The sequence below is a fragment of the Bos indicus x Bos taurus genome, chromosome 3, assembly GCF_003369695.1.
Source record: "Bos indicus x Bos taurus breed Angus x Brahman F1 hybrid chromosome 3, Bos_hybrid_MaternalHap_v2.0, whole genome shotgun sequence".
Taxonomy (NCBI): domain Eukaryota; kingdom Metazoa; phylum Chordata; class Mammalia; order Artiodactyla; family Bovidae; genus Bos; species Bos indicus x Bos taurus.
The window spans coordinates 8,247,701-8,263,905 of NC_040078.1; the positions used below are offsets into that span (position 1 = coordinate 8,247,701).

The window sequence follows — 16,205 nt, forward strand, 5'->3', positions numbered from 1 at the left end:
AGCGGGTTCCAGGAACCCCCGCTCAGTTCCTTGTCCCCCACTCTCCCAACTGCGCAGGCGCTCTGGGCCCTAGCCCTGCCCCAGCGATGGCTCCTGGGGCTCCCTCATCCAGCCCCAGTCCTATCCTGGCTGCGCTACTCTTCTCCTCCTTGGGTAAGTTGAGCTGACCCAGTCTGGGAGCCCTGGGGCTCAGGTTGTCTCTCAGCAACCTTTCCACGGCCTTCGCTGCACTGCCCTCTGCAACCAAAGAAAGAGTGAGCAAGAGCAGGAAGGTGATATTCTCTGTAGAAAAATATATATACATATAGTTTGGAGAGAAGCTGTTAAGATAAAGGTATTCTGTGAAGGGAGAAGGGAGTGTAGAGTGTTTCCGGAACCAAGGTGGACTTGACTGGATAGGGGTTGGAAACTGGTCCTTCTCATTCCTCAGTAGTGTAGGAGGTAACTTAACCTTAGTCTCCCCAAAGAAAAGAGTCAGGGAACCTGATCTAAGGGTGGAGCCCAAGGGTTGTGGTCCCAGCTCTTTGGATCTGCTGCCTCAGTTTCTAACTGCATCTGTTGTCCATTACGTGGGTGAACAGAGTACAAGGGAGGTTCCGTGAGATTCCAGGGTCTTGTTGCATCTAAAGCTATCTTCCACAGAAGCTGGCCAACCCTCCCATGGCAGATGCTGACTGAGCAAGAAAAACTCAAAGCAGGGTTATCTGAATGGATCCTTCCCCTCTCCAAACTGCCCTGAAGCCTGGTGCAATGGGCGAGAAGTAGGGCAAATGGGAGAGAGAGGGGAGGAAGAGCTGTTTAGAATGTCTGAGTTTCTCTGCTGTCAGCTCCTTTAGGGCTAAACCCAGAATCTAGACTCCTCTGGGCTGTACTGGACTATTTGAAGGTACCCTAAGAAAATGTTAAGGATAGGGAATTGGAGAAGGGCATGCTGAGGGAAATGAGGAGAGGGAATCTTGGAGTTTAAGAGGGAGAAAGGGTACTGTCCAGCATCTGCTCCACTCATAGAACCATTGAACAGAGCTGAAGGGCAGTGGTTTATACTTGAACAGGAGGAATAGAAGTTAGATCCATTACTTGTTACATTTGGGATTCCCCAGAAGGCTCCAAGGCTGAGTTCCAGGATGTGAATCACTGGTATTGCATGCTGAGGTGGGAGATTTGGGACTGTGGAGTTGGGGATGGGATCGGGGGAAGGGGAGAGGAGGCATAAGCCCCCAACACTGGTCAATGGTCAGACAATGGGTCTCTATTTATTTGGTTGCTTCCTCCCCCTCCCATAGAACAAAAGGGTCTACAGTTGCCCCCAGCCAGGGCCAACCCACACACATAATCTCCCTGGAATGGCCTTCCTTGTATGGGTGAGTCTTGGGAGTGGCACTGGGCCAGAATGGTCAGAAGGAGGGTGAGGAGGGTCAAATCAGAACCACAGAGGGCTCACAAGCAGAGTCATCTGAGTTTGGGGCTTGGGGCGGGGGCGGAGGGTGGTTTCCTGCTTGAATCCAGCTTCCCCTGAGAGGGCTATGAGGTGCTCCCCTCCTTGACCCTTCCAGTCAGGAGCAATTGTATGGAAAGTAGGGATTCAGCAATGAGGACAGTTGGGCCAGGGAAAAAGACTTACAGTCTCCAGTTATCTTCATCTTTTCTGCAAGAAACTTGAGTTTGCCATTCTGTGAAATACTATGCAGCAATAATATTGATCACTAGGCATCAATGTGGAACACCCTCCCAGACACCTGTATTCTTTTATATACGTATATTCTTAAGGAAAAAAGTAGACTGTAATGCAATATATGTTTTTTAAAAAAAGCTTCATAGAACAAAACTATTTGAGTTTATGCTGAGTCTGATACAGAGAAAATGATCACACATTAAACTAATAACATTGGTTCTATCTGAAAGGAGACCACAGAAGAGGAATTGGTTGGGAGCTGTCAAGACAGACTTTAGCTTTCTTTATCTATACTGCTTGCATAGTTATAAGAATGCACAGGGTGTTACCTGTATAATTTATAATAAGTTTTAAAAATCATTAAGCCTGCATCTAAAGGATAGCTTAAGAATTAGATACTGATCTAAAGGCAAAGGAAGATTCTGGAGACTGAATCCAACATCTGAAAGTCCTCCGGAGAACTCTGGTACTGTTGTCAAACATGCTGAAGAACTTGAGCCAACACAGTATTTCTACTCTTCTATTCAATTAGTCCAGAGAGACCTGGGCCTCAGAATTCATCATTTTTGCCCCAATCTTCGCTATGGTCTGTGACTCAGGCTTGACTTCCCATTGGTCTCACTCCTTCTATACTCCTTGCCGGGCCCACCCGTGCATCTGATTTCCCCTCTATGTTTGCAGTGCTCTCCCCTGTCCAGGCCATTGTGGTCTACACAGACAAGGAGGTCCACGGTGCTGTGGGCTCCCAGGTGACCCTGTACTGCTCCTTCTGGTCCAGTGAGTGGGTTTCAGATGACCTCTCCTTCACCTGGCGCTACCAGCCCGAAGGGGGCCGTGATGCCATCTCGGTGAGTGCCTGGGGGAATACTGGGATTGCATAACAGAAAGGGGGTTTCAAACAACCACAGGAAAGAGAACTTGGGCTAAGAAAGGAGAAATCCTTTTTGAGCCGTAACCCCAACTTTGGCAAGGTAAGTGGCAAGTCTTGTCTCCCTGCTGGGACCTACCAACACCGACATGCCCTCCCCAGCCCTACCCTCTCCAGCCCAGAATCCTTCACCCTGAGGCGAGAGTTGCATGCTTCCCCTCATTCCTCACAGATCTTCCACTACGCCAAGGGACAGCCCTACATCGATGAGGTGGGGACCTTCAAAGAGCGCATCCAGTGGGTAGGGGACCCTCACCGGAAGGATGGCTCCATTGTCATACACAACCTGGACTATGGTGACAACGGCACTTTCACCTGTGACGTCAAAAACCCCCCAGACATAGTGGGCAAGACCTCTCAGGTCACGCTCTATGTCTTTGAAAAAGGTGTGAGAGGAGGTGGGACGGGAGTATGGGAGGCAGTTCACAGAGGGGATCAGGCCTGGCTGAGAGGCTGGGGCAAGGGGCAAAATGTCCCGGCTAATGCCCCTCACGCTCTGGGACAGTGGGCAGAAGGCAGCCTTGTTCGGATATCTTAGATCCCCAGCCGCAGGGAATAGGTGTGTGGCTAGGAACCAAAGACACTTGTCTCTGCTCATTCCCCACGTGTTTTCCTTGCCCCGTTTAGTGCCTACGAGGTACGGGGTGGTGCTGGGAGCCGTGATCGGGGGCGTCCTGGGGGTGGTGCTGTTGGCGCTGCTGCTTTTCTACCTGATTCGGTACTGCTGGCTACGCAGGCAGGCGGCCCTGCAGAGGAGGCTCAGGTAAAGGGCGGAGTCTGACACCCCTTCCCCGACCCACTACTCCCGGTCTCTGGGCGGAGACTACTTCGATGGGTGGGAGGGTGGAAGGGAAGACGAAGCCCCCGAATCCACAGCACACCCTTTCCCTGCAGTGCCATGGAGAAGGGCAAATTGCACAAGACTGCGAAGGACGCCTCAAAGCGCGGCCGGCAGGTTAGCGGGGCTTGGGAAGCCGCCGGGCAGCCCGTCGAGGGCGGGCTGGGAACAGTCAAGCCCTACCCAACGGGTCCCTGATGCATGCGCTCCTCCCCACAGACGCCGGTTCTGTATGCCATGCTGGACCACAGCAGAAGCACCAAAGCTGCCAGTGAGAAGAAGACTAAAGGGCTGGGGGAGTCTCGCAAGGATAAGAAATAGCGGTTAGCGGGCCGGGCGGGGGATCGGGGGTTAGGGGCGGAGGCTTCCAAAGGCCCTCGGGTGGTGGTCATCGAGATGGAGCTACGGAAGGATGAGCAGAGCGCGGAGCTCCGGCCTGCCGTCAAGTCCCCCAGCAGAACCAGCCTCAAGAACGCCCTCAAGAACATGATGGGCCTGGACTCAGAAAAGTGATCACCCGCCCCAAGGCCCTACCAGAGCAGGGGGACCTCCGGTCCTCTATCCCCCGTCTAGGTGCTTTCCTCCTTAGCTCCCCAGCCCTGCCCTGCCCTCACTTCCTTTTGAGATGTAAGTTTCATTCCAGACTTCCTTACCCAGGCACTTCATATTCTCCCCTACTTTCACCCCCTGGCTTTCTGGAAGCCCAGGCCCCATCCTATCTTCCCCTTGCCCCAAGGACTGTGTGTTTGGTGCCTGTTCTTCTGGCGCCGAGAAGAAAGGGACCTTGATACCCCTGCCTCAAATCCAGGCCACCTGACGTTTCGATCCCCTGCACCAGCTAGCCTGTCCCACTGGCTCTCTTCTTTCTGACCCTCCATCCCCTCCTTCAGGTGGTCAAGCTCCATACTCTACCCTCCTAGCTAACACCCAGGTCACCCAAATCAGACTCTCCTTCAGGGTTTATTTAGGTTGTTAGTTATTTTTTATTCTTTAATCCATTCTTCTTTGTTTGTTTATCTGTACCCATGCTCTACCCTCCCCCCATGACTGAGTACCAATGACGTCATGTGGCTTTTGCAATTCTTCACCACCACCACGACCCCCCCTTTAAATCCTTAATGGAGAGCCAGCCCAAGCAGAGCAGCTCCTGATCCTCAAACCTCAGCTACAGGAATGGTGCCCCCTGATCACTCTGGAGCACTGTTCTGGGACTCAAGGTGATGGGAATGGAGAGAGGGAGACAAAGGATCCTCACAGGTCAGGGGTTGAGGAAGGGGCAAATGAGCCTTAAGAAATAGCTTTTAAATAATCAAAAAGCAGAAAAAACAAATGGGAAATAGGGGGAAAGGGAAGAGGTTGCACTCCCAGCCACAGGGGATTCTTAAGATTTTTCTACATCCTGTATATTTCTTCTCAAACCCCCCAAATGTCCTTAAATGTTTAATAAACACTGACATTTCCAGAAGCTGCTGCCTCCATCTCCAGTTTCCTCATTCTCCTGGGAGTAATCCCTGCCTCTAATCCCCAGTCCCACTCTTCCCCAACTGATTTCAGTTGTTAAGAATTTGATTTCATGATATGGGGTTACATAGTCTAGTGGAGAAGGCAATGGCACCCCACTCCAGTACTCTTGTCTGGAAAATCCCATGGATGGAGGAGCCTGGAAGGCTGCAGTCCATGGGATCGCTGAGGGTCGGACATGACAGAGCAACTTCACTTTCACTTTTCACTTTCATGCATTGGAGAAGGAAATGGCAACCCACTCCGGTGTTATTGCCTGGAGAATCCCAGGGACGGCGGAGCCTGGTGGGCTGCCATCTGTGGGGTCACACAGAGTCGGACACGACTGAAGTGACTTAGCAGCAGCAGCAGTCTAGTGGAAAGAACTGTGAGACAGACTCATAAGATGTAGTCCGACATTCAACGACTATCCAGTGAGCTTGTACTATGTGCTAAACTGTGTGGCAGGCTCTGCGTTTACATGGGTTATAACAGATTCCCTCTTCACCAAACTGTGTATTCTTAAAATATCTCAGCCACTCACAAGCTGTGTGACCCAGGGCTAGTTACTTGATTTAAGTAAACCTGTTTCTGCATTTGTAAACAACTGAGATAATGATACCAACTCAGCTGAATTCCCAGGATTTTTGTAAGAATCACATGTTTCCATGCTGTGTATGGAAACCTTTGTAACTTATAAACTGATACACAACAAAGATATTAAGGATCAGTCCTTTACAGATGTTTTTCAGTCTTGCCTAACAGATTACACTTTACAAGCTAGCACTAATTTCATTCAATCATATAAACTCATGCACACACAATTTTGTTTCATTGTTGCATTTTAGGTATACTATTAATAGCTCATTAGCTAGTTTGTTGGCATGCTAAATAGGTACACCATTAATATCCAGAGTCCTTAAATAATTATGGAAAAACATATATGTATCTTTTTACCTTGGTGGTTACTGATGGCAAAAAACCCAAGAGTCTCATAAGTCATTTCTTCACCTTGTTAAAAGGTTAAATAAAAGATTTTTAATAGCAGTTTTGCAAAACCCTCAGTGCTTCCATTTATTTCAAGAGCTGTCTTCCATTTCTCTTAAAAGGAAAATTAACCCAAATTCATTTTAATGTAAAAGCTAATAGATTCCATTGTGTGTGCATGCACAGTCACTTCAGTCATGTCCAACTCTTTGCAACCCTATGGACTGTAGCCCCCTAGGCTCCTCTGTCTACAGGATTCTCCAGGCAAAAATGCTGGAGTGGGTTGCCATGCCCCCACCTCCAGTGGATCTTCCCGATCCAGGGATCAAACCTGTGTCTCTTATGTCTCCTGCATTGGGAGCTGGGTTCTTTACCACTAGTGCCACCTGGGAAGCCCAATAGATTCTATTAGGCAAATACAAATCAAAACTATAATGAGATACCACCTCATATCCATTAGGATAGCTGCCTTCAAAAACAAAGCAAAGTATTGACAAGGGCTTGGAGAAGCTGGAATCTTTGTGTACTGTTTGTGGGGATGTAAAATGGTGCAGCCTCTGTGGAAAGTAGGAAGTTCCTAAAGAAAATTAAATATAAAATTACCATGTTATCCAGCAGTTCCATTTTTGGGTATATATCTAAAAAAATTAAAAGCAGGGTCTTGATATATTTATTAGTATACCCATGTTCTTGGTGGCATTATTCACAATGGCTGAAATGTGGAAGTAGCCCAAAAGTCCATAGACAATTGATGACTAGATAAGCAAAATTTGGTATATCTATACATACGATGGGATATTACTCAGCTGTAAAAAGAAAGAACATTCTACAACATGAGTGAACTTAAGGACATTATGTTAAGTGAAATAAGCCAGCAATAAAAAGACAAATACTGTGATTCTACTTATATAAGTTACTTATCATAGTCACAATCATAGAGACAGAAAGTAGAATGGTAGTTGTCAGGGGCTGGAGAAATGGGAGAATGGGCAGTTACTGTTTAATTAGGATAGAGTCTCACTTTTACAAGACGATGAGTTACGGAGATGAATAATGCTGATAGTTGCATACATTATGAATGTACTTAATACCACTGAACTATACACTTGAAATGATTAAAAGGTACATTTTATGGTAAATGTATTTTACTACTATTTTTTGATAAAATAAAAGTTAACAGAGTCAATATAGCTTTTTTCAGGGAGATAGAGGAAGCTTAGTCACAACTCAATAAAGTTGAGACTATCTAAGATAAAGAATCTATAAGTGAACCAGAATACAGAGTTCAGAAATGCATATAAGTGTGGGAACATACTATATTATAAAAATAACATTCTAGTTAAGTGGTAAATGAATGGATTATTTAATCAAAAATAGTTATATTGACATATGTCTAGAAGAAAACAAAGTAAAATCTTTATCTTACATCATATATAAAAATAAAACCCAAATATTATGAAATAAAATACAAGAATCTGAAGGAGATAAGCATATTCATTTAATCCTCAAATGGGAAAGGCCTTTAAATAAGGGCCTTTATCTTAAGGGAAGTAAAATCTTAAAGGAAGTACATGAAAAAAAATGTAAAAATCTTAGAGGAAGTACATGAAATCTTGAACCTCTTTAAAGGCAGAATATATTATAAATGAAACCAAAAGACAGTTGGTAACCATGGAGAAAAACACAGTGCAAATGTATTTGCACTTCTTCACATAATAATCTAGTATCTCTGTTATTCCCATCTCCTGCTACTGTCCCATTTCTCTGCTTCCCTCTATAGCAAAGCTGCTTGGACAAGTCTAGGGCACTGTCTCCAACCTCCCATTCTCTCTTCAACCCTCTGTGCCCCACTCTACTGAAATTGCTCCTGTCGAAGGGCACTGGTGATGACCATTTCACCAAATTCATTTTTCAGCCCTTCTCATCTGTTTAGCAGCATTTGACATTATTGGCCACTTCCTCTTTTGGATGACACTTCATCACTTGGCTTTTTTGAGACACACTCGCATGGCTGTACCCCTACCTTTTTGGCTTCCCTGGTGGCTCAGATGGTAAAGAATTTGCCTCAAATGAGGGAGACCCAGGTTCAATCCCTGGGTCAGGAAGATCCCCTGGAGAAGGGAATGGTGACCCACTCCAGTACTCTTGCCTGGAGAATCTCATGGACAGTGGAGCTTGGCTGGCTACAGTCCATGGGGTCGCAAAGAGTTGGACATGACTGAGCAACCAACACACACACACATTTGGGAGATGCAGCTTCCCAGGTTGCACTAGCAGTAAATAATCTGCCTGCCAATGCAGGATATGTAAGAGACCTGGGTTTGATCCTTGGGTCGGGAAGATTCCCTGGAATAGAAATGGCACCCCACTCCAGTATTCTTGCCTGGAAAGTTCCATGGACAGAAGAGCTTGGCAGGCTACAGTCCATAGGGCCACAAAGAGCTGGATACAGCACATGTGACTTAATTTTATTTTATTTTGTGTGTGTGTGTGTGTGTGTGTGTGATTTAATTTTAAAGTAGAGACCAAAACAACCAGAAAGACATCTTTTGTTTGTCCCATGTGATGTGTTTGTTTATTTAAAGCTACATTTGGTCATCACATGGCAACAATCATGCTGAACTGAATGTTGTTTTTTCCCTTTAGATAGAGCCTGAATTCTCATCACTCTTACTTCCTTACCTGCTTGACCACTCTTACCATACTCTGTCTTACCTGCTCTGTCTTAAAACGTCTAAGAAACTGGAGATTTATGAGTGGGAGTGAAGTTGCAGAATTGAGGTGTAGTCAGACTACACCCCAGACTTCCCTGGTGGCTCAGACGGTAAAGCGTCTGTCTACAGTGAGGGAGACCTGGGTTCGATCCCTGGGTTGGGAAGATCCCCTGGAGAAGGAAATGGCAATCCACTCCAGTACTATTGCCTGGAAAATCCCATGGACAGAGGAGCCTGGTAGGCTACAGTCCATGGGGTCACAAAGAGTTGTACACGACTGAGCGACTTCACTTTCATTTCAGACTACACCCAGAGTTTCTCACAGTTCCTCAAACAGGCCACCAGTCACCATGTTCTTCTCTGGCTATATTAGTTACTCATCAAACACAGAGTCCCACTGAATTCTTTGTTATCTAAAGACTAAATGGTAGGGATTTTCCTGGTAGTCCAGTGGCTAAGACTCCATGCTCCCAATGCAGGGGGCCTGGGAGGGAACTAGATCCCATACGCCACAATCCCTGGTCAGGGAACTAGATCCCATACGCCACAACTAAGGCCCAATGCTGCCAAATAAACAAGTATTAAAAAAAAAAAAAAAGACTAAATTGTGTGGGACTTCCCTGGTGGTCCATTGGTTAAGAATCCGCCTTGCAATGCAAGGGATGCAGGTCTGATCCCTGGTTGGAGACTAAGATCCCACATGCCCTGGAGCTACTGAACACACATGCTCTGGAACACGCCGGCCACAACTAGAGAGCCCAGGTACTGCAACAAAAGATCCTGGATGACACAATGAAGATCCTGCATGCTGCAGCTAAGACCCAACACAGTCAAATAAATAAATAATTTTTTTTTTTAAAGAGAAGTGCTAGGGACTTCCCTGGTGGTCCATTGGTAAAGAATACGCCTGCCAATGCAGGGGACACAGATTCAATCCCTGGTCCAGGAAGATTCCACATGCTTTGGGACAACTAAGCCCAGCCGCCACAATTACTGAGCCTGCACACTCTAAAACCCATGCTACACAATGAGAGAAGGCAACCACAACAGCAACACTACACACAGCAACTAACGAGTAGCCCCTCTCGAGAACTAGAGAAAGCCCCAGTGCAGCAACAAGACCCAACACAGCCAAAAATAAGAATTTTTAAGAAGACTAAATTGGGAAGTTCACTTCCAACAACTTGTATAATAACAAAAATGGAAAGAAAGGGAGAGAGGAATAAAATGGTTACTTAGACAAACACCTAAAACAAACAGAAAATACGCTAAGTTACAACAGTCCTCATTTCTGTAATTGGTTAGGAAGCCATAACTGACATCTCTGAACCACTTCCACTGCTCATCTCATATTTCCCATGTCTTCAGCCAGAACTTCAGATAGTCAAGGGTTCTTTACGTGGTAGAATGATCAAAGCTTTCGTTGCCGACTCAAGGTCTGTGCTGCATTTTTTTCCCCTTCGGTTGCTATGTTAACCTTTACTACCAGGCAAGGAAGTGCCCCAGAGACTCTCCTGGGCTCCAGAAATGCTCTCCTTCTCTCATTGTGTAGCAGCATCCCAATCTCCCCTAGGGAATCAGGATCAATCACACCAGCGAGCCAAGCAATCACTTTTTTTCTTTGCTTCTTGATTCAGTGATATATAGACCCCCAAATGACTAGGTGGCAGATTCTTCTAATTCAATGGAACTGTTAGGTAGGTAGAATAGGGAAAAGGAGTCCAAAATGGCAGTGGCTAAAAGACAAGGAAGGTCAAAGGAAGGTCCGAGGACCAGAGTGAAAACTTCAGGCAGAACAAACAGCACTCCCGGCTAAGCCCAATTTGCATAGGGCAGGCCCAGGTGGGGGAAAAAAACATATAAAAGGAGGAGCCAAAGCGCTTTCTCTCGGACTCTCTTTCCCGAGTGCATACGCGCACTCTCTCTCTCTTTCTCTCTCTCTCTCTCTCTCTCTCTTTCTCCCTCCCCACGCACTCCTCCACTCTCTTTTCTTCGAGTCTTGGATTCTCCTGCTATCTTATAAATAAAAACGGAGCTGTAACACTGATTTGCCTAAGAGCTGTAGCAAGGTTTGTCCAAGACCCAAGAGCTGTGACGTGCCGAAGGCTTTAATGTCCGTCGCTCCAAATCTTTGTTGTGACGAGACAAAGAACCGAGGAACATACACTCCGAGTCACGATAGATGTCACGCGAGTGTATGTTCCTCGGTTCTTTGTCTCGTCACAACAAAGATTTGGAGCAACGGACATTAAAGCCCTCGGCGCATCACAGCTCTAGGGTCTTGGACAAACCATGTTACAGCTCTATTTTATTTAGAAGATATCAGGAGAGTGTGAGAGAGAGAGAGAGAGAGAGAGAAGAGCGCACGCACGCGGGAGAGAGAGTCCGTGAGAAAACGCTTTGGCTCCTCCTTTTATATGTTTTTTTCCTCCACCTGGGCCTGCCCTATGCAAATTGGGCTTAGCCAGGAGTGCTGTTTGTTCTGTTTGTTCTGCCTGAAGTCTTCACTCTGGTCCTCGGACCTTCCTTGTCTTTAAGCACCGCCATTTTGGACTCCTTTCCCCTATTCTACCTACCTAACAGAACCATAGTGTCTAATGGTAGAAGCATTCTCATTTTGGAACCCAAGTTCTCCAAACCAGCAGATCTCAAAGTTTCTAGGAAAAACAAAAATTCTGTAAGTGGATTATTGGGTATAATAGTGAAAGAGCCACCCCCACTTTCAGCCTCTGACTCCAGAACCCTTATATTCTGGCCATGAGGGAGACAACACCATGTAATCGTCCCTGATTCAAAGCTTATATCACATCTTGTAAGACAGAACTTCGTACTTTCAGAGAATTGTCTCCTAACTGTTGCTGTGACTCTTCAGTAAACATTCCACATTTAAAATAAGCATCTGCTTTCAAATGAGGTACATGGAGAGATCACTTAATTTAATGAGCACAAGTACATTTCCTTTGCTATGAAGTAAGTTCCTTGATTGGACACAATGCTATGGGCAATACCGTAACTATGAATAAGGCATATCTGTGAATCTACCAATGCTGGTGCTGGCAGCAGCATTTTGAGCAAAGAAGGTGAATTCATGTCCAAAATGTGCCTGTTTCAGTAAAGATAAATCTACGCCCTCTCCACGAAGAAAGAAATCCAATATAATTAACTTGACATCAAATGTCTGGCTGATCCCCACAAGAAATAGTACATGTCAGGGACTCAGTATTGGCCTCTGCTCTTGATATATTACGCACTCAACTTTGAAGTCATCTAGAAGACTTTAAGTTATATTTATCTTTCTAGTCCTGAAACCCTCCTAATATTTACCATGTAATTTAGTGTATTCTTCCCTTAGAAAAATGGAATTAACAAATATGACTATTAATTATTGGATCACCAGGGAAGTTCTGGTATAACTTCTTAAGAATACGGCTGCCTGTGCAGGGGACATGGGTTAGATCCTTGGTCCAGGAAGATCTCTCATGCCTCGGGGCAGCTAAGCCAGTGCTCTACAACTACTGCGTCTTGGAGCCTGCTAGCCAGAACTACTGAGCCTGGGTGCTGCAACTCCTGAAGCCTGCACACTCTAGAGCCCGCGCTTTGCAACAGGAGAAGCCATAACAATGAAAACCAGTGCACCACAAAGCACAACATCCTCTCTACCCCCGCCACAGCTAGAGAAAGCCCCCACCACAACAAAGACACAAGGCAGCAAAAAGTGAATAAATAAGTTATACCAGTGTATCAGTAAGATTACAAGTTCGGGGATCAAATGTACAACATGCTGATAATAGCTAATAATACTGTATCATATAACTGAATGTTGCTAAGAGTGTAGATCTTAAATTTCTCAGCATAAAAAAAGAATTGGTAGTTACGTGATGATAAATAGCAGTAGCTAATACTATGGTGGTTGTCACTTTGTGATTTATAAATGTGTCTAATCATCATGCTGTATACCTTAAACTTACACAATGTTATGTGTCAATAAAGCTTGGTGGTGGGATGGGTTATACTAAAATCTATGTCACAAATATTCACTTATTTATTTGGCTTCACTGGGTCTTAGTTGCAGCATGCAGAAGTATTAATTACAGCCTGTGAGATCTAATTCCCTGACCAATGATTGAACCTGGGTCCCCCTGAATTGGGAGAGTAAAATCTTAGCCACTGAACCACCAGGGAAGTCCCAGAAGACAGTTTTGATGTATTGAGATAAATGGAACATGTAATGTTTGCAAAGTTCTTGTGAGAAATTAGATGAACAGCACAGAGTATCTTGTCCATTGAGCCAGGCTCCATGAGATAGTGGAGTCTTTATTGGCTCTCCTGCCTCCTGGTTAGGGACACACAAGAAGTAAAAGGATCAGAACACCTCCTCCTCAGGAAGCATCAGCCAGTGTGGGTGAAGCTACATGTGTGGTCTCCCCAACAAAAGCGGGGAGTCTAGGTCTTAGCAGATATGTGCGTACACAGTGAGAGAGAGGTCTTAGAAGCTCAAGTGATGTGTGTGAATGCTCTTTAACATTGCTTTAGGGTGCGGGATTCTTGGCCCCCAGAGGAGAAGAATTCAATCCGGGGCCAGAGACGAGGCTTGATTGCTCAGAGCTTTTGTGTAATAAAGTTTTATTAAAGTATAAAGGAGATAAAGCTTCTGACATAGGCATCAGAAGGGGGCAGAAAGAGTACCCCCTTGCTAGTGTTAACAATGAAGTTATATAATCCAAAGAATGTCTGGAGGTTGTAAAGACCTCATCAGACCGACTCCCAAAATTTACATTTTAAGATAACACTGTCCTCAGGCAGGATACATCCTTGTAAAGACCAGGTCTACTCCCATAATTTACATTTTAAGATAACAGAAGGTTTAATCCAAAGACTGTCCTTAGGCAGGACACATTATTGTTATATAATCCTAAGGAATGTGGAGAAAGACAAAAAGTTTGTCCTTTCTTCCTCCTTGAGAATTCCAGACCCCTCTCTCCTTGGGGACCCCTAGACTCCCTATCAACCTGCCTAGGAAATGACTCTCTCAAGGGTAGAATAAAAATTCAGCAGAATCTCTGATTCACTTAAATCTTTTTGCTTATTCTAAAAGAACCAAAAGTTAGGAATTGTCTAAAGAAGGAACTCATCCCTGTTTTGGGGAAGATCTAAAACAGAGATCAAACCAGTCCTGCTTTAATTCCTGCTGTGGCTCTCTGTGACCTGGGACAAATCACCTGACTGCAGAACCTTGAGTTTTGTTAAGCTGATATCTACCCCATGGTGCATTTAAAAGAAGAAATTGAAAATATAAACGACACCACTAAGTACTTGACATGGAGTAGAAGCTCCACCCATGTTAGTTCCTAGTCATCCATCCTCTTCCTCCTTTTTCTTCCTCTGTTCAGCGAAACAAGTGGGGGACCTCTCACCCAACGCACACTCAGGCAAGAGGGCCTAACTCGCTCACAGGTTAGATCTCTGTCTATGGCTGTCTGCTTTACAATTCAGACATCGTCACAACACAGACACAATCCTGCTAAGGCTTTCCTTTCTGGGCAGTAAGTGTGGCTCCCAGGGGAGCCCCCCACTGTTTATCCTGTGGCCTCGCTCTGAGTGTCCAGCCCTAACTTACAGCTTGGCAGCAAGGTTCAGGGGGCTGTGTTAGAGAGTAAAGGGTTGGAGGCAGGAGGAAGATGAATTCCTGAATCTTCAGGCTAGTGCTGGGCATGGCTTTTCAAAACCTCAGCAATAGTTCCCAAACCCCTCAGACCCAGTGTCCCTTTTATTACCCAGGAATGATATATGTATATAATATAAACTATAAACATAATTTTAGAAGGTAAATATAATACTCTAACCATAATATAAAGGTGAAATAAAAACATAATTTATAATAATATTATAAATATTTTAATATGTAATATTCAGACATAACTAGACTGGAAGCATATATAGTATGCTGTATGTAGTATATGTAGTAGTCAGAGACCTGAACCACGTGTGGAATCACTGTGAATACAACAGCAACAAATGCCAACTGGTGGGTTTGCATAGGTATCAGTGACTCTGATGCCATAAGCAGCACTGTTGTTGATGACATAGATTTCTGAAGTGGTAAGCAATTCATGGTAAAGTTCTGAACAAAACAAATTATAAATCCCCTCAATCTACATCTTAGTTGCATTTCTGGGAAACTCGATATTTAAAATGGTGCAAAAAGTACTTTGTGTTTATATGTAAAATCAGGTTGGATTCTAGGTGCACTCAAATTGTAACAGATTTTTCACATTAATATCCAATGTTATTTTTATTTACTTTTTTAATACTTTTATTTATTTACTTATTTTTGGTTGTGCTGGGTCTTCACTGATGCAAGGGACTTCTCTAATTGTGGTGAGAGGGGGCGACTGTTCACTGCAGTGCACAGGCTTCTCACTGCAGTGGCTTCTCTGGTTGCAGAGCACAGGCTCTAGGCGTGCAGGCTTTAGAAGGTGCAGCTCGTGGGCTCTGGAGTGTGGGCTCAGTAATCGTGGCGCACAGGCTTAACTGCTCCCTAGTACGTGGAATCTTCCCAGACAAGGAACCAAACCCCTGCCCCCTGCATTGGCAGGTGGATTCTTACCCACTGTACCACGAGGGGAGTCCTCAATGATATTTTTAAAGGACATGCGGGATGTGGGACAATTTTATCTTGTGCAGCACTATCCTGGTTACTGTAGGTTACTATCCAGGTTATTGGAGAAGGCAATGGCACCCCACTCCAGTACTCTTGCCTGGAAAATCCCACGGATGGAGGAGCCTGGTAGGCTGCAGTCCATGGGGTCTCGAATAGTCTGATACGACTGAGCGACTTCACTTTTCACTTTTCACTTTCATGCATTGGAGAAGGAAATGGCAACCCACTCCAGTGTTCTTGCCTGGAGAATCCCAGGGACGGGGGTGCCTGGTGGGCTGCCGTCTATGGGGTCGCACAGAGTCGGATACCACTGAAGTGACTTAGCAGTAGCAGCAGTATCCAGGTTATAACATCTTTTGCTCCTCAGCACTCACAACCGTGAAACCCTACCCATCCCTACCCCACCCCCCAATATAGCATGACAATCGAAAAATACCCCCATGGATTTCCAGAACATCTCCTAGAGGGCAGTACATCCTCCCTTTGATAACTCTGCAAACCGTCCTCCTGTAGGCTTGGGGGGTAAGTGAGACCTAGCGCCCTCCCAGGAGTTACAGTCTGATTTAATTTCATAATGCCCACGTCTATTCACCTTTTTAAAAATATATGTATTTATTTTTGGATTCAGCGGGTCTTAGTTGTGGCATGGCATTGGGGCTCTAGTTGCAGCTCATAGGCTCAGATGCCTTGAAGCATGTGGGATATTAGTTCTCTGACCAAGGATTGAACCCTCGTCCCCTGCATTGAAGGGCAGATTCTCAACCACTGGACCACCAGGGAAGTCCCTTCTATTCATCTTTGTATCCTAATGTGAGTCTGTTGACCTTTCCTCCTTTCTGAGCATGCATATCAGCCCTGCCTCCCAAGTTCTGAGCCCCAATTCTCTGTTCATTTCACTTCAAACA

At 45.3% G+C, this 16,205-nt stretch overlaps 1 protein-coding gene across 1 annotated transcript; it reads left to right on the plus strand.

The window, feature by feature from the left end:
* MPZ (myelin protein zero) lies at nt 1-4,903 on the plus strand. Its single transcript, XM_027527717.1, is given in 6 exon segments — nt 1-153; nt 2,354-2,520; nt 2,773-2,986; nt 3,228-3,363; nt 3,495-3,555; nt 3,658-4,903. Coding segments are annotated over 6 exon segments (939 nt in total). The 5' UTR covers nt 1-86; the 3' UTR covers nt 3,952-4,903.
* The last annotated feature ends 11,302 nt before the right edge of the window (nt 4,904-16,205 follow it).